This window comes from Hemiscyllium ocellatum, chromosome 21 (assembly GCF_020745735.1).
Source record: "Hemiscyllium ocellatum isolate sHemOce1 chromosome 21, sHemOce1.pat.X.cur, whole genome shotgun sequence".
NCBI lineage: Eukaryota > Metazoa > Chordata > Chondrichthyes > Orectolobiformes > Hemiscylliidae > Hemiscyllium > Hemiscyllium ocellatum.
In genome coordinates, this window is record NC_083421.1 from 49,166,037 (window position 1) to 49,184,569 (window position 18,533).

The 18,533-nt window shown below is 44.9% G+C and overlaps 1 protein-coding gene across 5 annotated transcripts in view; it reads left to right on the forward strand.

The window, feature by feature from the left end:
- LOC132825862 (ras-specific guanine nucleotide-releasing factor RalGPS1-like) overlaps positions 1–18,533 on the forward strand; it is a 781,992-nt gene that overhangs the window by 730,762 nt on the left and 32,697 nt on the right. For all 5 annotated transcript variants that reach the window (XM_060841441.1, XM_060841437.1, XM_060841440.1 and 2 more), the window contains 2 exons: positions 3,232–3,324; positions 17,942–18,047. In XM_060841441.1, coding sequence (XP_060697424.1) covers positions 3,232–3,324; positions 17,942–18,047 — 199 coding nt within the window. The remainder of the gene's footprint in view (positions 1–3,231; positions 3,325–17,941; positions 18,048–18,533) is intronic.

An 18,533-nucleotide genomic window follows, 5' to 3' on the forward strand; every position in this document is an offset into this window, starting at 1 on the left:
AATTTAAACAGCCACAGGTTGACAGGTAACGGTTAGCAAAAAAAGATTTTTTTCTCCAGAATGACTGATAAATACAGACAAAACTAAAATAGATTGGTGAGGGCACAGTTAATGCATTTCTGTGGCACATAAACAAAACTGGAAGATTTTAACCCAGTTCACTAGTGAATAGGGCGGCACGGTGGCACAGTGGTTAGCACTGCTGCCTCACAGCGCCAGGGACCTGGGTTCAATTCCCGCCTCAGGCGACTGACTGTGTGGAGTTTGTACATTCTCCCCGTGTCTGCGTGGGTTTCCTCCGGGTGCTCCGGTTTCCTCCCACAGTCCAAAGATGTGCGGGTCAGGTGAATTGGCCATGCTAAATTGCCCGTAGTGTTAGGTAAGGGGTATATGTAGGGGTATGGGTGGGTTGCGCTTCGGCGGGTCGGTGTGGGCTTGTTGGGCCGAAGGGCCTGTTTCCACACTGTAAGTAATCTAATCTAAACCTATCAGCAGCAAATGTGGGTGAAAACCAGGCTGTGATTGGAGGAGCAGCTCCTCACAGACTCTGTCTCTCTCGTATATGGACTGAGTCTTGCCGTGATTGGATACAGAGAGGGACAGTACAGCCTGAGCGTGGGCATGCCCAATGAGAGCATGGACCCTGGTGGTTAGCATATCGTGCAAACCTTCCAGCCCACCCCTCCTGGGCCCTGCCTGAGGTAACATGGTTATGGAGAAAGCCCCCTTCCCCCTCTGCATTCCTGATGAAGGGTTTATGCCCGAAACATCGACTCTCCTGCTCCTTGGATGTTGCTTTTCCAGCACCACAGTTTTCAAATCTGGAGTAACATTCCAGGACGCGAGAACAAAAAGGAGGGCTGTCAGTACAATACAGCGCTGTCGGAGTGCTGCATTCCCAGAGGTGCTGTCACTTGGAAGAAATATTAAACTGAAGCCCTGTCTGCCTTCTCAGGTGGATAGAAAAATAAGATCCCATTGAAAGAGAGCAGGGGAGTTCTTAGACGTGTCCTGCGTCCTGCACCTCAATCCATCTTGGGAAAAGGCAGATTACCTGGTCATTAGCACGTTGTTATTTCTGTGGAGTGTGCTGCTGTGTGCAACTCGTCTCACATTTCAGACGATAAGGGACAATAAACACCAGCCTGGTCAGTACCAGCTGCTCCCTGAAAATTTGTTTTCTTTTTCAGTGGGGAAAGGAGGAGGTTTCAGAGATAAAATGTGCAGAGGCGAAGAGAGATTCGGGATTGGGCCAAAATGAAACTGTATAAAGTGGATAGTTGATTTGTTTAGTATTCATAATCACTTCCCTTTTCAACACAGCTTTACAATCCATCCCTCTTTTGTGACGATACTGTACCAGTCCTCGCGAGTTCTCCTTCAATAGGCATTAGTATATCATTTGACTCACATTGTGAAACGCGGTAAAATACGAGGGACATAGGTGTAAGGTGAGAGGAGGAATCCTTAAGGGAGATGTGTGAGGTAAGTTTTTGTGATAGGCGCCTGAAATGTGTTGTGGGGCTTTAGGAAGAGTCCACTGTTCTACCGTAAACCGGCACAAAGCCAGATGATAAACTGTAACCGGTTTGAAGGAGGGTGGTGTCAAGTAATCCAGCCTCCATGATAAAAAGACACAACCTCGTTTCATACTGGGAAAGAATCTATTCACAGGTGGAAAAAAAAACACAAGTACAAAACTAACTAATTACTCTTGATCACAGGCATTAAATGTTTCTGCTTCTAATATATTTAGTGCCCTTTCCCCTTTTGTTACAATAACATGCAATGATTCCTCTTTTGGCAAATTCTGAACAGGACAGCTACACTTCAGCATGTGTGTTTTAATGCAAGGATACTTTGAGTTCACTTCATCAAATGAAAAAGGCTTCACTTTTCTTTTATATGACCAGCTCAATTAAAAGGCACTGAAATTATAAATAAAATACTTCATTCAGAATCTGTCTCTATTTCTCGTTGCAATGCCCTCCCTGAATTGAGTGACATCACGTTGACCCTCAGATTATTAACTGCCCTCCCAGGGGTTTGTCACCACGGCAAACTCTATCCAAATTGTGGGTGGGGTTTAGGGGAGTGAGAGTATGCCTTTTTGCGTCTAAACATTGACATACAGAGGGATCTTGAGGTACAGGTCCATAGCTCCATGAAAGTGGCAACACAAGTAGATAAGGAGATAAAGGAGGTATATCGCGTGCTTTACCTTCATTGGTTGGGACATTGAGTATATACAGGTTGGCAAGTCATGTTGCAACTGTAGAAGATTATATTTAGGCTACATTTGGGAGTATTGTATGCTGCTCTGGTCATCACACTATAGGAAGGACGTGGAGGCTTTGGAGAGAATGCAGAAGAGCTTTACCAAGGCATTGCCTGGATTGAGGTGGATTAACTGTAAGGAGAGGTTGGACAAACTTGGGTTGTTTTCACGAGTGTTGGAGGCTGAGGGAAAACCTGCTGAAGTATATAACATTATGAAAGCCATGGATAGCCAAAGTCTTTTTCCCAGGGTGGAAATGTAAAATACTAGGGACATAGGTTTAAGGTGAGAGGGGGATCCCTTAAGGGAGATGTGTGAGGCACTGAGGGTGATAGATGCCTGGAACGTGCTGCCAGGAGATGGTAGAAGCTGATACAATAGCAATATTTGAGAGGCATTTAGACAGACAAATGAATAGGCAGAGAATAAAGGCAGATGGGATTAGTTCAGAATGGCATCACAGCCAGCATAGCCCTAGTGGGCTGAAGGGCCTGTTCCTGTCCTGTACTAAGATATATTTGATGTTCTATCTCTATGTATGGCCAATACAGAATGGTAATAATTGAAATTTCACTAATCTCATTGCGTTTTAATGACTTATCACCAATAAGCCACCCAATCCGGGTACACATTGCTGTGACTATTTCAGTACTTCCAGAAACCTCACTGGAGGAACATGTCAGGAAAGAAAGTTTTGTCAAAACTTTGTGAAGTAACCCCAGGGGTAGCAGCAGGGATGCAACATGCTGCTAAAGAGAACAATATTCCTGACCTACAGTGTAGCATCAAAAACAAAAATGGCGATGTTGCAGGGTGTTCCAGCTCTAAAATGTGGAAAGGATGGCCTACAGCCTGGCTAACTGGGTAACCCAGGCCAGGGTGGCTGTTCACAAAGGAATACAGCTACGTTTGATTTAATGTTGAAAAATTGTTTTACTTCTGCTTCCCTACAGATGTCATCCTGGACTCGCTACTGGCTCATCCTCTCTGGATCACTCTTGCTGTATTACTCTGCAAAGTCACTGAGAGCCTCTGAGAGAAAGCATGTAAGTAATCCCCAGATTCAGCTTAATGGAAGGATTAGGAAATCTCTTACTATTTATAACGTGAAATGAATTTCCTTACGTATTGGTTATGGGTTTTCAAATAATCTCTTGCCAACACAAATGTCCACTTCTCTTATTCTAACATCGCTTTGTATATTCATTTTTATTCTCTTCTGTCACTAATGGCTTTTGACTTGAAGTTCCTGAGTTTGTGACCATTTTCATTTCATCTGAAAAAATACTGTTTGAAACATACTGATGGGACGTGGGCATTGCCAGCTAGACCAGAATGTATTGCTAAACCTTACTTGTACTGGAAGAGATGGTGTGAGCTACGTCCCTGAACCACTGCTGTCCATGTGGCTTCAGTACAACCTCAGCAGTGTTAGGGAAGGCATTCCAGGCTTTTGGTTCATTAACACTGTAGGAACAACAATGGAGCTACAAGTCAAGATGGTGAGGGTTTAGAGGGGATTTTGCATTTTTTTTTCACCACTTGACGATGCCCATGTTGGACTGGGATGGACAAACGCAGCAGGTCAGGCAGCATCCAAGGAACAGGAAATTCGAAGTTTCCTCAGGAATGAGGAAAGTGTGCCAAGCAGGCTAAGATAAAAGGTAGGGAGGAGGGACTTGGGGGAGGGGCGATGGAGATGTGATAGGTGGAAGGAAGTCAAGGTGAGGGTGATAGGCTGGAGTGGGGTGGGGGCGGAGAGGTCAGGAAGAAGATTGCAGGTTAGGAGGGCGGTGCTGAGTTCGAGGGATTCAACTGAGACAAGGTGGGGGGAGGGGAAATGAGGAAACTGGAGAATTTCCTGTTCCTTGGATGCTGCCTGACCTGCTGCGCTTTTCCAGCAACATATTTTCGGCTCTGATCTCCAGCATCTGCAGACCTCACTTTCTCCTGGGATGGACAAGGTCAGAAGTCACAAGACATCAGGTTATAGTCCAACGGGTATATTTACAACCACAAACTTTTGGAGGGATGTCCCCTTCATCAGGTGAAGTCACCACGCTCCAAAAGCTTGTGATTTCAAATAAACCTGTTTGACTATAACCTGGTGTCTTGTGACTTCTGACTTTCACCATTTAAGAGTAAATATGTACTTGAAGCATGTATATCTATTCAGGATTCAATCATACGCAGTACTTAAATCGGTGGGTTGACCGGTGGCTTGGTGTTACCTGACTAGAAATCCATCGTAAACTAGTAATTAACTTTGAAAAGACATGCATTCAAACCTCTCCTTGTCAGCTACTGGACCAAAACTCCAATCTATAAAATCTGGGGTTGAAAGCTGGTGTTGGTAACGGAGACCAGGAAACCATCATTGGTTGCTTTAAAAAATGACCTGGTTCACTAATATCCTTTAGGGAAGGAAGTCTTGCCATCCTTACCTGGTCTGGCTTACATATGACTCCAGATCCACCGCAATGTGGTTGGCTCTTAATTGTCGTCTGAAATGGTCTAGTGAGCCTCACCCTCCAAGGGTAAACAGGGACGAGCAGCTAGTCACCAGTGACGCCATCGCCCCATGAAAGGGTAAAACCAATTTGTTTCTGGGACCGCGATTACAATTCATTGCAGACAATTCATTTGCTGTGCGTTCACCTCAAGGAAGTGGCTCTTGCCCCTTCCTGTGGGGTTCTATATCGAATAGTGGTGCAAAAACTCACAGAAGCATGATTTTCAAGTTGTTTATAACTCTTAGATTGTGCAGGAACAGAACAACAAATGTGAAATATTTTGGCAATGTTTCACAAACATGATAGACGCAGAACATCATTTTTGGGGCTGATTGTGGGTATTGATACTGACAGGGAGAAAAATATCAACCCACGTGGCTTTGGTCTTTGTGGTGATCTTACAGAGCTGAATAATACAACGCATCGGATCCATATCAAATAGGGACTGGCACTGGACTGGAAATCCAGAACCTCCGGCTAATATTTTGGAGGGCATGGGTTTAAAACCTATTCTGGAAATATGGCGGAATTTGAGTTCAATAAAATGTATCATAAAAGGCTAGTCTAATGACGTGTAGCCACCATCAATTGCTGTAAAATCCCATCTGGTTCTCTCATGTCCTTCAAGGAAGGATGTCTCTGTCCTTACCTGGTCTGGCACAACATGTGATCCAGATCCACAACAATGTGGTTGACTGTTTACTGCCCTTTCAAAGGGCCTAGCAAGCCATTCAGTTCACGGACAGCCAGGGACTTGCAACAAGTGCTGGTCAAACCAGTGACGTCCCATACACAGAGTGAAGAAGTGATCTTCCAGCCCAACTGTTTGTTCTGCGGCGCTGTGGAGTCTGTGGACCATGTGTATGTTGGGTGTGGGCGTCTGCACTCCCTTTTTGATTTTCTCAAAAACCTCCTCCTCTGCTTTTGGTTGCACTTCGGTCCCACGCTCCTGATCTTCGGGCACCCGGTACGGAGGAGGGAGGGCAGGTCTGAAGACCTCCTCGTGGTTCTGCTCCTGGGCCTGGCCAAACTGGCCATAAACAGGTCCAGGCAGCGGGCTGTGGAGGGGATCATGAGGGCCGACTGCCTGCCCCTCTTCCGCGGTTACGTTAGAGCCTGGGTGTCCTTGGAGAAGGAGCACATGGTGTCCACCAACACCCTGGAGTTGTTCAGGGAGAGGTGGGCGCCGCAGGGAGTGGAGTGCATCATTTCCCGCTCCAACTCTATTTTGATTTAGTCCCTGCCCTCCCCTTCACTGTTTTGATCACACAGCATTGCCCTTTGACGTGAAGGGCACTGCTTGTCACTGGCCACCTGGGTGTTTTCCTAAAAAAAAAGAAGTGATCTTCTATTGTTTGCCAACTGTGACTGAGGAGATTGCGCAATGGAGCGAGTTATATTCCCTCCTTGGGGGAACATTCCCGTTCAGGCCAGGCTAATGGAATAAAACTCCACTCTGCTGATTGACATTGGACCTAACACACACAGTCTGAGCAGCCCTTTGTAAATCTGGAATCACCACAAAATGGTCTTTATTTTGGTGGCACATTGACAAGAGGAGCCACAAACGATGAAGTGAGAGAACTGACCAATGGGAAGGACCTTCAGGCTATGGAACATTACTGAGGCCAAGTGAAGTGGCTGATTTTACAGGACCTGATTTTACTCTCTCTTATTTTACGGAATCTGATTTGACAGTGTTGTTCCTTTCCCGTTTAAAAGAAAGTTACTTTGTCGAAAAAGGCACACCCAAATGAAGAAAAATGTGAATTTCGTTGATTTCTGAGAAAGGCCATGTAACCAGAAACACAGCAATGTTTCTGCCAATGACAATTTACCCTGAATCTTGGGTTTAATGCTTTTGATGTGGTATTTGATGGTCTACTTAAACTCTTAATGACTTTGCATCTGTGCATGTTTCGGTTTGATTTAAATTGATCTCTGGGCTTTATTCATAAAGCCCGTTCAATTATGAATGAAACAAAATGAGACTTGAACAATATTTGGAACTTTGTCTACAATAGCAACCAAATGCTTGAAGTCAAAGTTCAGTTCAGATGAAGTGAAAAGTTAGTAGTGGCAACCGTCCAGAACTATTGTGTTTCTTGAACTATTTTGCATTTTTATAAATGTTGGTAAGATCGTGACTGCCTTATTTGAAAGTTGAACAGCTCCATCTTCTGACTGTTTGTGCGTTTATCTCACCCAGTAGTGTATTTCCTCACGGCTTTAGGGTGAACGTGTCCAACCCAAAGTACTTGTTAAAAATTATTCTTAAATAAAGATCAGAGAACTCTAGACCAATCTTGTCTGTTCCAAGCTGCTCCAACAATGATATATGCACCTTCAGCTGCTAGCTTTGGAATTCCCTCCCTAAACACTATTTCTTTGCCTCTTCTCCTTTAAGACACTCCTAAACACCTACCTCAATGGCCAAGGTTATGTGGGTCAGTGTCTAATTGCATTACCCATTTTACTTTGTTAAAGGCAGTACATAAACCCAAGTTATTGTTAAAACCGAGGTGTTAAAGTTGTACTCAAAATAACATGCAATAGGCTGCTCCCTCACATTCGTTATTGGGACAAGGAACACTTGACACTTCTGTCACTTCCACATTTTTAGATGTGCTTCAGTTCTTTACCTCATTTTTCTTCTTCACAACTCGCCAACTACAGGATTTACTGGTGTCTTTATGCTCTGTACAGGATCTAAGATGGCAAAAAGGCAAAAACAGCAATGGATTCTGCCCAGCGTCTGTTACTGTCATTAGAATTAAGGGCTATTGCTGCACAGTGGTGACCTGATAGTGGTTAAAAGATCATGTTGGGATTTAATGGGAAGGTGCAAAACTAAGGTTTGTGAAAATGAGATCGTGACTAATAAATGCAATATGCAACTGTGGAGAAATTCCTTTTATTCATTTGATAGTAAGAAGTTTGAGAATTCCTGAAGAAAGATACATTTTGAAGAAGATCTTCGACTTGCATTCCTACACACCGACACCCATGGTGATGAGACAGAGACCGTTTCGTGGCATGTGCAAAGACAACAATCTCTCCCTCAATGTCCATAAAGCACCAGGGACCTGGGTTCAATTCCTGCCTCAGGCGACAGTCTGTGTGGAGTTTACACCTCCTCCCCGTGTCTGTGTGGGTTTCCTCCGGGTGCTCTGGTTTCCTCCCACAATCCAAAGATGTGCAGGTTAGGTGAGTTGGCCATGCTAAATTGCCCATAGTGTTAGGTGCATTAGTCAGAGGGAAATATTGGGTAGGGGAATGGGTCTGGGTGGGTTACTCTTCGGAGGGTCGGTATGGACTTGTTGGGCTGAAGGGCCTATTTCCATACTGTACCGATAGTGCTGAGGTGGAGGTGGTCAACAGTTTCAAGTTCCTAATAATAAATATCACCAACAATCTGCCCTGGTCCATCCATGGCGATGTTAGTGAATAAAGCACACTCCAAAACTTCCACTTCCTCAGGAGGCTAAGGAAATCCCAAATGTCCACAATGACTCTCGCCAATCTTCATGGATGCACCATAGAAAGGGTCCTATCTGAGCGCATCACAGCTTGGTATGGCAACTGATCTGGCTAAGACTACAAGAGTAGTGAACGTAGCCCAGTTCATCACGAAAACCAGCGTTCCTTCCATTGACTCTGTCTACACTTCCCACTGCCTTGGGAAAGCAGACGGCATCGTCAAATATCCCAGCTGAAAATGTGTTGCTGGTTAAAGCACAGCAGGCCAGGCAGCATCTCAGGAATAGAGAATTCGACGTTTCGAGCATAAGCCCTTCATCAGGAATGAGGAGAGTGTGCCAAGCAGGCTAAGATAAAAGGTAGGGAGGAGGGACTTGGGGGAGGGGCGATGGAGGTGGGATAGGTGGAAGGAGGTCAAGGTGAGGGTGATAGGCCGGAGTGGGGTGGGGGCGGAGAGGTCAGGAAGAGGATTGCAGGTTAGGAGGGCGGTGCTGAGTTGAGGGAACCGACTGAGACAAGGTGGGGGGAGGGGAAATTAGGAAACTGGAGAAATGAGAATTCATACCTTGTGGTTGGAGGGTTCCCAGGCGGAAGATGAGGCGCTCCTCCTCCAGCCGTCGCGTTGTTATGTGCTGCCGGTGGAGGAGTCCAAGGACCTGCATGTCCTCGGTGGAGTGGGAGGGAGAGTTAAAGTGTTGAGCCACGGGGTGATTGGGTTGGTTGGTCCGGGCGGCCCGGAGGTGTTCTCTGAAGCGTTCCGCAAGTAAGCGGCCTGTCTCCCCAATATAGAGGAGGCCACATCGGGTGCAGCGGATGCAATAGATGATGTGTGTGGAGGTACAGGTGAACTTGTGGCGGATATGGAAGGATCCCTTGGGGCCTTGGAGGGAAGTGAGTGTGGAGGTGTGGGCGCAAGTTTTACATTTCCTGCGGTTGCAGGGGAAGGTGCCGGGGGTGGAGGTTGGGTTGGTGGGGGGTGTGGATCTGACGAGGGAGTCACGAAGGGAGTGGTCCTTGCGGAACGCTGATAGGGGAGGGGAGGGAAATATATCCTTGGTGGTGGGGTCCGTTTGGAGGTGGCGGAAATGGCGGCGGATGATACGTTGTATGCGGAGGTTGGTGGGGTGGTAGGTGAGAACCAGTGGGGTTCTGTCTTGGTGGCGGTTGGAGGAGCGGGGCTCAAGGGCGGAGGAGCGGGAAGTGGAGGAGATGCGGTGGAGGGCATCGTCGATCACGTCTGGGGGGAATCTGCGGTCCTTGAAGAAGGAGGCCATCTGGGCTGTGCGGTGTTGGAACTGGTCCTCCTGGGAGCAGATGCGGCGGAGACGAAGGAATTGGGAGTATGGGATGGCGTTTTTACAGGGGGCAGGGTGGGAGGAGGTGTAGTCCAGGTAGCTGTGGGAGTCAGTCGGTTTATAATAGATGTCTGTGTTGAGTCGGTCGCCCGAGATAGAGATGGAAAGGTCTAGGAAGGGGAGGGAGGAGTCTGAGACAGTCCAGGTGAATTTCAGGTCGGGATGGAAGGTGTTAGTAAAGTTGATGAACTGTTCAACCTCCTCGTGGGAGCACGAGGCAGCGCCGATACAGTCATCGATGTAGCGGAGGAAAAGGTGGGGGGTGGTGCCAGTGTAGTTGCAGAAGATGGACTGTTCCACATATCCTACGAAGAAGATTTTACTCGTCAAATATCCCCCCCACCTAACTATACTCGGTTTTCAAACTTTTGTGTCTTCTCTTCCACCTTCTTCCATGGGACGGCTTTAAGATTTAAGAACAGCTTCTTCCCTGCTGTGATCTGGCTTGTGAATGGACCTCTCATACATTAGAGTTGATCTCTCTCTGTACCTTGTCTGTAGCTGTACACTATATTCTGCCTTTTCTTCTATCCCCCTGATGTACTTATGTAAAGTGCGATTTATCGAGTTAACACACAAAACGATACTCTATCTCAGTATATGTGACAATAACAAATCCAATCATGTCAAATACTGTATGAAAAGAGAGTATGAGTTGATTGACCAGAGGACGTTGCCATGGAAAACTCAGCAATTAATGATGATTGACAGCTTAAGTAAAGCCTGAAAGCCAACCATCAAGTGCTGCAGTCTCCACGGCAATATCCGCTGGCCAATCAGTCACACTCTGAAAGGTGGAACCATCTGACCAAATGTGTCTTTTGTCAGCACCAACAAGGAATTTCTTTATCCCAGGATTGGTAACATTGTGGAGTGTTTAAGGTGGCCGAGAAGCTAAATAAACTCAAGAACGATAAGAGTAAAGAAAGTTATGCCAATAGGATAAGGAAGCAGAGGAGGCTTGTGTGTAGCCTGGTTCTGGATCAGTGGTGCTGGAAGAGCACAGCAGTTCAGGCAGCATCCAACGAGCAGCGAAATCGACGTTTCGGGCAAAAGCCCTTTTACCCGAAACGTCGATTCGCTGCACTTTGGATGCTGCCTGAACTGCTGTGCTCTTCCAGCACCACTGATCCAGAATCTGGTTTCCAGTATCTGCAGTCATTGTTTTTACCTTGTGTGAGGCCTGGGTCTCTGCTGTAAATTTCATGTGAAACAGAACTCTGGCTCGATAATATAATCCTGTATCTTCTCACATCAGCAGAATTGTCCAACTCTGAGCGTGAAGTTACAATCCTTGCTCAAGAGCAACTCAGGGTGAAGGGCAACCTTACCATCACAATGATTGCTTCGTAATCTTAAGCATTTTGTTGCATTTTCCATAAAACAAACTTTCTTCCTAAAATTTGTAAAAGAAAATACATATCAATTCAAATTTGTCACCAAATAAAGTGTAAGGTTATTTATCAGTACAGGCATCTGACTGCGCTTGCCATGTTATATATATTATATATATTTACAATCTATATTTACATTTCATTGTTTGCTGCATCAGGCCTCGGGGGTATATCCAGGTTCCTCAGGAGGGCCTTATACAGTGACCTTTCCCTATTGAATGAATCTTGCTATTTCTTCACCAGTATCTTTAGTCTTGAGTTTCTCCCATGAGAGAGATAATTTTCCTGGACTTCTGCTTATTTCTTGTACATTGTCTACAAAATGGACCCAGATTTATTGGTGAACCAAGCCAACCTTTAGCAATTTCGGTTTTCTTTATCAGTGCAACTGACTGGAACATATTCACACGTATGGATAAGACCATAAGGAATAGGAGTCGGAGTAAGGCCATTCAGCCCATCGAATCCTTAGTATTACTCAATATGTATTCACGTAACAAGCAAAAAACGGCAAATGCTTGAAACCTACAATAAAAAACACAAATTGCTGGAGAAACCCGTCAGGTCTAGCAGCACCTGTGGAGAGAGAAACAAGAGTTAATCTTTCAAGTCCAGTACGACGACTTCAGATTAGAGGCATTTTCCCTCGTTCTTTCAGGGGATGGGTGTTCCACTGCCACCTTGTGGCCTATGGGAGGAGCGCAGTGCAACCACCCAAGTTGCACGCACACACCAGAAAGATGCAGGCACAGAAATTGCAGGCAGTATCCCAGATCACTGGCCAACCAGAGGCTTTGGAAATACAGGACAGCAATCTTCCCAAGGAATAAAAAACACACATAACAATCATCAGGATTACTGGACAAATTCCATCCCATAAAGTCACCCTGGGTGCATTGCATTCGCTTAAGAAGGTGAACGTTTGAAAGTTTCCCAACTATTGTCTATGGTCCACACACTGTGACTGCATTCAAATCCTGTGCCAAGTTAGTGAGCTTCCAGGGAGCAACAATGTGATGACAGCTTGGAAGAGGTTGGTTAGCTCAGTTGGCTGGATGGTTGGTTTGTGATTCAGAGTGACACCTACAGCACCATTCAATTCCCACCTTTGCAATCTGTTCCCTTCCCTTGAGGCGTGGCGACTCTTGAGTTAAACGCCACCAGTTCTCTTTCTCTCTCCATCTGTCTCTGTAATGGAAGAGCAGCAGCTCAATGCCCCTCTGGGACTATGTGCCCTTTACAGTTTGGAACCAATAGCAGTGTTTGGCATCTGCAAGTTTAACTTGCACCAAAGGTGCAAAGGTCAGGTGTTGAGTGGTGGAATATTGATACTGGACTGTAGAATGATTCTACATACACAATCCATACTCCTGCTTGGATAGAGACTTCCCTGAGAGCCACTTAATAAAATTTTGATAAGAAAAAGATAATATTTGATCATATATTTTGTCGTTTGTTTAACAGATGATAAGATCACTTTTGAGATCTGGCTCATGCTGCAAATGTCTTGCAGGATTGATTTCTGCAGAAAGTACAATCTGTTAGACCAAAGACAAGTGTGCCCAATGTCTGCCTCTGCCAGCCACAGCAGCTAACCAAAGCAGGCTGGTGTCTGCTGGCAGGAGAGAAAGTACTTTCAAATGCTTTTTGATACCTTTCAAACATGACCTGCTGGAGATTATTTTACTCCACTGACTCCAACTGTCACTGTCCATGTGGCTATGCCCTAGGAGGGCAACTAATCTTTGTCTGGTTTCTGTGTATGATAGCTGTGGGGCTCGAGTGCAGGTTTTGGTGGGGACCTGACTGTCATCTTTGGGTGCACTGTTCCCTGTTGATGACAGTCCCACAGCTCAGCACCATCTGCTGTCACACTCAAAATCATTGACAGCATTAACTTTTGCATAGCAAGGAAGAATCCATTAAAGGACAAAACTACTGGTTACTGAATCGACTGGTGTATCAGGATCATGACCAGGCTCTGGGTTCTTTATCAAAGAAAGCTGGAAATGAGTGCAAACATTTATTGATGTGTGGTCCACGGGCTCAGGGAAGAGGAAGACTTCTTGTCGGCTGCTGTGGGAGAGTAGTTGCTCCTGTGGGTGCTGGCCTGTGCCACTCCGAGCCCATGTCTACTCACTTTCCCACCTTTATTCGTGCTGACTGGTCTCCTTGGTAGTTGAAACGCGGGATGCTGGAAAAGCGCAGCCGGTCAGGCAGCATCCGAGGAGCAGGAGAGTCGATGTTTCAAGCATAACCCTTCATCAGGAATGTGGGGAGGTGGGGAAAAGGGGCTGAGAGAAAACTGGGAGGGAGAGAGTGGGGTTGGGGGAGGGTAGTTGAGAATGTGATAGGTAGATGGAGGTGGGGAGGTGGTGATGGTGGTAGGTCAGAGCAGAGGGTGGAGCAGATAGGTGGGAATGGCGATGAACAGGTAGGGGCAGCTGAAGAGGGCGGTGCCGAGTTGGAGGGTTGGATCTGGGATAAGGTGGCGGGGAGATGAGGAAATCCACATTGATCCCGTCTGGTTGGAGAGTCTCGAGGCAGAAGATGAGGCGTTCTTCCTCCAGGCATCAGGTGGTTAGAATCTGATGGGGCAGGAGATCCAGGACGTGCATGTTCTTCATGACTCCTTGGTAATTGGTTTGTAAACCAGCTTGTATGAATTTCACGACGCTGCCATGGGTGCTTTGATGGAAGAGGACTGAAATCATACTGGTGCAAACCAGTGAACATATGTTGACTATTTACAGATTCAGACTTCAAATTCCCACTAAAGCCTTCTTCCCTCTGGCTCCAGTTATGTGAGAGCTGTCACCAGTGGGTCATCACTGACAATACACTCAAGCAATGAGCATCGCAGCTCTTAATCCCTTCTGCTTCCGACAGGATCTATAACTGTGGAGGACAACGGTGGTGGGGCTGTTTTACTGGATGCAAAACAATATCCCTGAGATGAAAATGAAGGAAGATGTTGGAGGATGATCTGAAGGGTAAAGGTGATGTGCTAACTCCCTCTGAACTTAATGGAAATGGAGACAAACCAAAACAGAATCTAATCATCACTCCTCAATATTCAATGGCATCATCCCCCACTACCAGTATTCAGGGTTTTACCTTTGACCAGAAAATCAAATGGACTAGTTATACAAATACTGTGGCTGGCTACAAGAGCAGGTCCAAGGCTAGGAATCCTGCAGCCTGTAACCCATCACCTAACTACCCAAAGCCTGTCCAAGATGCAAGTCAGGAGTGTGATGGAATATTCCCTACTTGCCTGAATGGGTGTGGCTCCAACAACATTGACACATCTACAAGGTGCACTGCAGAAATTCACCAAAGATCCTTCGACAGCACCTTCCAAACCCATGACCACTTCCACCGAGAAGGACCAGGATTAGCAGACATGCGGGAACAACATCACCTGCATGTTCTTGTCCAAATCACTCACCCCCCCTGACTTGGAAATCTGTCGGCATTCCTTTACTGTCACTGGGTCAAAATCATGGAATTCCCTCTCTAATGGCATTGTGGGTCTACCTGCAGCACATGGATGGCAGTGGTTCAAGAAGGCAGCTCACCACCACCACCTCGTGGACAACTAGGGAAGAGCAATAAATATTTGTCCATTCAACTCTGCCTATGTCCCATGAATGAACTTCTAAAAATTAGACTTTGATAGTGGCACAGAAAAAAAAAATCATTAGGATTCCTTGGAAAAAGCATTAAGATAAAAAGAAAATTTTAAAAAATTGAGTATTTCTCCAGTCCTTTGTTGTTCTTGGCACAGAAGAATAATGCTCAGTTCAAAATGCCGTGGAGTAGATGGCCAATCACCTACAACTAAGTAGCTTCCAAGGACTTACTGACAACTGAAAGGGATTTGGACAAATTAGATGATAGTTTTAAATGAACAGTGACATGTAATTATGGTCTCTTGAATAAGCTGATTGCCCAAAGAAAAAATTTGCATTCTCTGACAGAGGCTGGGGTGGAGGTCAGTTTGGAAAGATGCACCATCTACTGAAAGGGAACTGATTGCCTTTACTGGTCTTTTCTCAACTTTCCTTTGGTGTATTTGTATCAGGCAGACAGGTAAATTGTAGCCTAATTGTCTGGGTTTTGCAGTCAGCAGCAGAGGGAAAGGTTACTGAGCTAGCAATCTCCCTGGTTTGGATTTCCCCTTAGCAGTTTAAATTGGTGCAAGATCACCAGACTGTCAGAAACGGTCATCTTGTCAAGCAGTACAAGCAACCAACCATGTTGAAGCATTCTCACAGACAGCAAATCAGAAAATTTAAAAGCACTGATGCTCTTTACCTTGATTTTTTAAAAAATGGATTGTGCCCAAAATGATTATGATTAATTCATTAGGGGACGTAACAGGTGAATGAGCCTTTGTGAAATGTGGACTATTTTATCATACTGGTGAGATTGGACATGTCACAAAAGATTACCTTTTTCATCCAGTGTCAGTGAAGGTTTGGTATTAATTATGAACTGAAAATGTGTTGCTGGAAAAGCACAGCAGCACTTGGCATGGACAAGTTGGACCGAAGGGTCTGTTTCCGTGCTGTACATCTCTATGACTATTTACAGAACCTGTTACTGGCCAGAATTTCATAAATCTGGAAATCGTTTACTTGCAATTTTCATTTATTTAAATCAAATCTGTTTTTGAAGCTGCACAAACTATAAGCAAATGAATGATGAGTGAGCAAATTGGAGAAATCAGCAAGACATAGGTCAAGGAACAGGAGAATCGACGTTTTGGGCATAAACCCTTCTTCAGGAAGGGCTTAATTATGAAGTTAATATATTCGTTGCACTTCATTCTTGAAGTTGAAGTGTTCATGAAGTGATTGTAGTGGGTTTAACAGCAAGAAATTAGAAGTTACTTTTATTTGGTAATGCCTGTGTATGGGAGGGGGGGAGCCAATTTCTGGAATGTGTATTATTATGTGTACATGCAGTTTCGTGAAGTAGGGTAATGACACTGAATTTGAATGGTCTCACTGTCAAATCAATCACACACCTGGGTTGATGTGAGCAAAGTGCATGTACCTTATTGGGTGTGTCGTTTAGTCCATTTACAATATTCTTTAAGAATGTAACACTCAGAGAACAGAAAGTTCTAAGAATTGCTTGGTGGCAACATTCCAATCTGCTTAAATATGGAGGAGTGGTTTTTTTGTAATGCAGCATTGAAAATTATTTAGGGTTATGGAATAGCAGCTGTGGGGTTCCAGACGGTTTCCAAAGGAGGTGGACTGACTGACAGAGCAGCAAATCCCGGTGTTGAGCAGTGCTACTGTTAACTGTGCTGTGAAAGGCAGCTGAACTACACAAACTTTGTGTCACGATGATGTGGAGGAAGTCCTGGAGTAGATGAACCTCTCCGTGTAGTGATAGTCCTGGAAACCATATGCAGCACAGAGAAAGCTGTGTGCCACTAACCACTCAGTCTAACTGAATGTGGGAGTTGAAAAGTCGACATTTGCTGGATATGACTGAGCTAAAAACCTTGGGTCAGTTATAGCTTGGTGAAGCTAGCTGACAGTGAAGAGCTGTAGTTATGCTAGTCCAGAGGAGCATAGACTAAGGAAAAGAGGCTGATCAACCAGTCAGGGTGCTGTTGTCAAGGCAATCCATGACAGAGCGCTTCTTGGCAAAGTTTTAAGGCCAAATCAGCAAAAGGCAAGAAATATTATCCCTTGTGAATTTTGGTGAGATTTGATGACCTACTGTGTCATTAATGTCTGCAGGAATTGCTAAGAAATCTGCAGGATCTGACTTGATGACATTTGCTGTTTGATGTGCAGTGTTCAATAATGGCGTATTACCCAAATCTATCCAGTGTTAATTCTGGGTATTAAAAATAAGTTGTGCATGTATTGTGGATCATATAACTATTCTATTGTGGATTATATAACTATTCTAAGTTTGTAAAGTTTATTGCTATTTCTTTAAGTCCATGGAATATTTTATTCATTTAGTGAGCTCCCCCAAATCTCTCACATTGTCCACTGGGAAGAAAAGGTTCGCTGTCCCTAAGCAGTTTACAGCATGACTTTGCAGTCTGGGCTGAGGTCGTGGCAAGTAAAAGGAGGTCTGTGCTGAACACTTGAATGGACACTTGAGTAGGTTCATAAGAGTGTTTTCCAATGTTCAGTATTTGTCCAAAAAGTCCTCAGAAGTCATGAAGAACAAATGGAAATATCAATAGTTGGTAGGCCAAACCATTATAGGATGTGACTCGGGATAGCAACAAAACAGCTTATGCTATTAAATTGGGATCATTCTGTGCACCAATGTGATGTGTAATCCCAGGAAATCATGTCTGTAGGACGCATAGTTAACTCAAAAGACTCAACTTGTAAACAGTGCTGGATGAACAAGTCAGCAATCGGAGCAGGCATCAGCAGAGGGGAAATTAGGAGATAAATACTTCTGCCTGTTTTGTTTGGCTAATGACAGACTGGTAGCAGCTCTTGACTGTTTGCAAATTGCTTTATTTAAGTAACTTTTCAGCTGTGTGTGTGCAGGTGGTTGGCATGGACAAGTTGGACCGAAGGGTCTGTTTCCGTGCTGTACATCTCTATGACTATTTACAGAACCTGTTACTGGCCAGAATTTCATAAATCTGGAAATCGTTTACCTGCAATTTTCATTTATTTAAATCAAATCTGATTTTGAAGCTGCACAAACTATAAACAAATGAATGATGAGTGAGCAAATTGGAGAAATCAGCAAGACATTGGTCAGCAGGATATCTGGCTCATTGTGACCACTAGACTCAACTGATCAATTGGCATGTCTTTCATTTCCAGTTGCTCATTTTTGTGACACTTTTATTCCATTAACGAGTCATTTTCTTAACATTTCTGATTTGTTCATAACCTGTACTTTATCTTTTGACAGTTCAAATCATCCCCAAGTAAGAAGGTGTCTATAGCAGGTTGGATGGTCGTTCTACCTGATGATCCAGAGCACCCAGACATATTTCAGTTAAGCGATCCTGATAAAGGTGAGCCACAAAGTGGGAAAGAGGGCCTGTACTCTCCAACTTCCTATTTACTTGGCTGTCCTTGGTGGCCTGGATCAGTGGTGCTGGAAGAACACAGCAGTTCAGGCAGCATCCAACGAGCAGCGAAATCGACGTTTCAGGCAAAAGCCATTCATCAGGAATAAAGTCACGTAGCAGACGTGGTCTCCAAACTCTTCACATAATCAGATATTACAATGTCTTTTTCTGTGACATTTTGGCTAGGTTCGGTTTAGATTAGATTACTTACAGTGTGGAAACAGGCCCTTCGGCCCAACAAGTTTACAGAGAGGTTGTGAGCTTGAAGACAAATCTGTTTCCCTATACTCCCGACCAGTCCATGAGCAGATAGTGATTCAATTTTTCCTCCTTTTTGTTAAGAAACATAAGTGGGGCGTTCCCCCGCCCCGCTCTTCCAGAACACATGACTGTGTTAGGACTGCAATGACACTATTGTAACATTGGGCT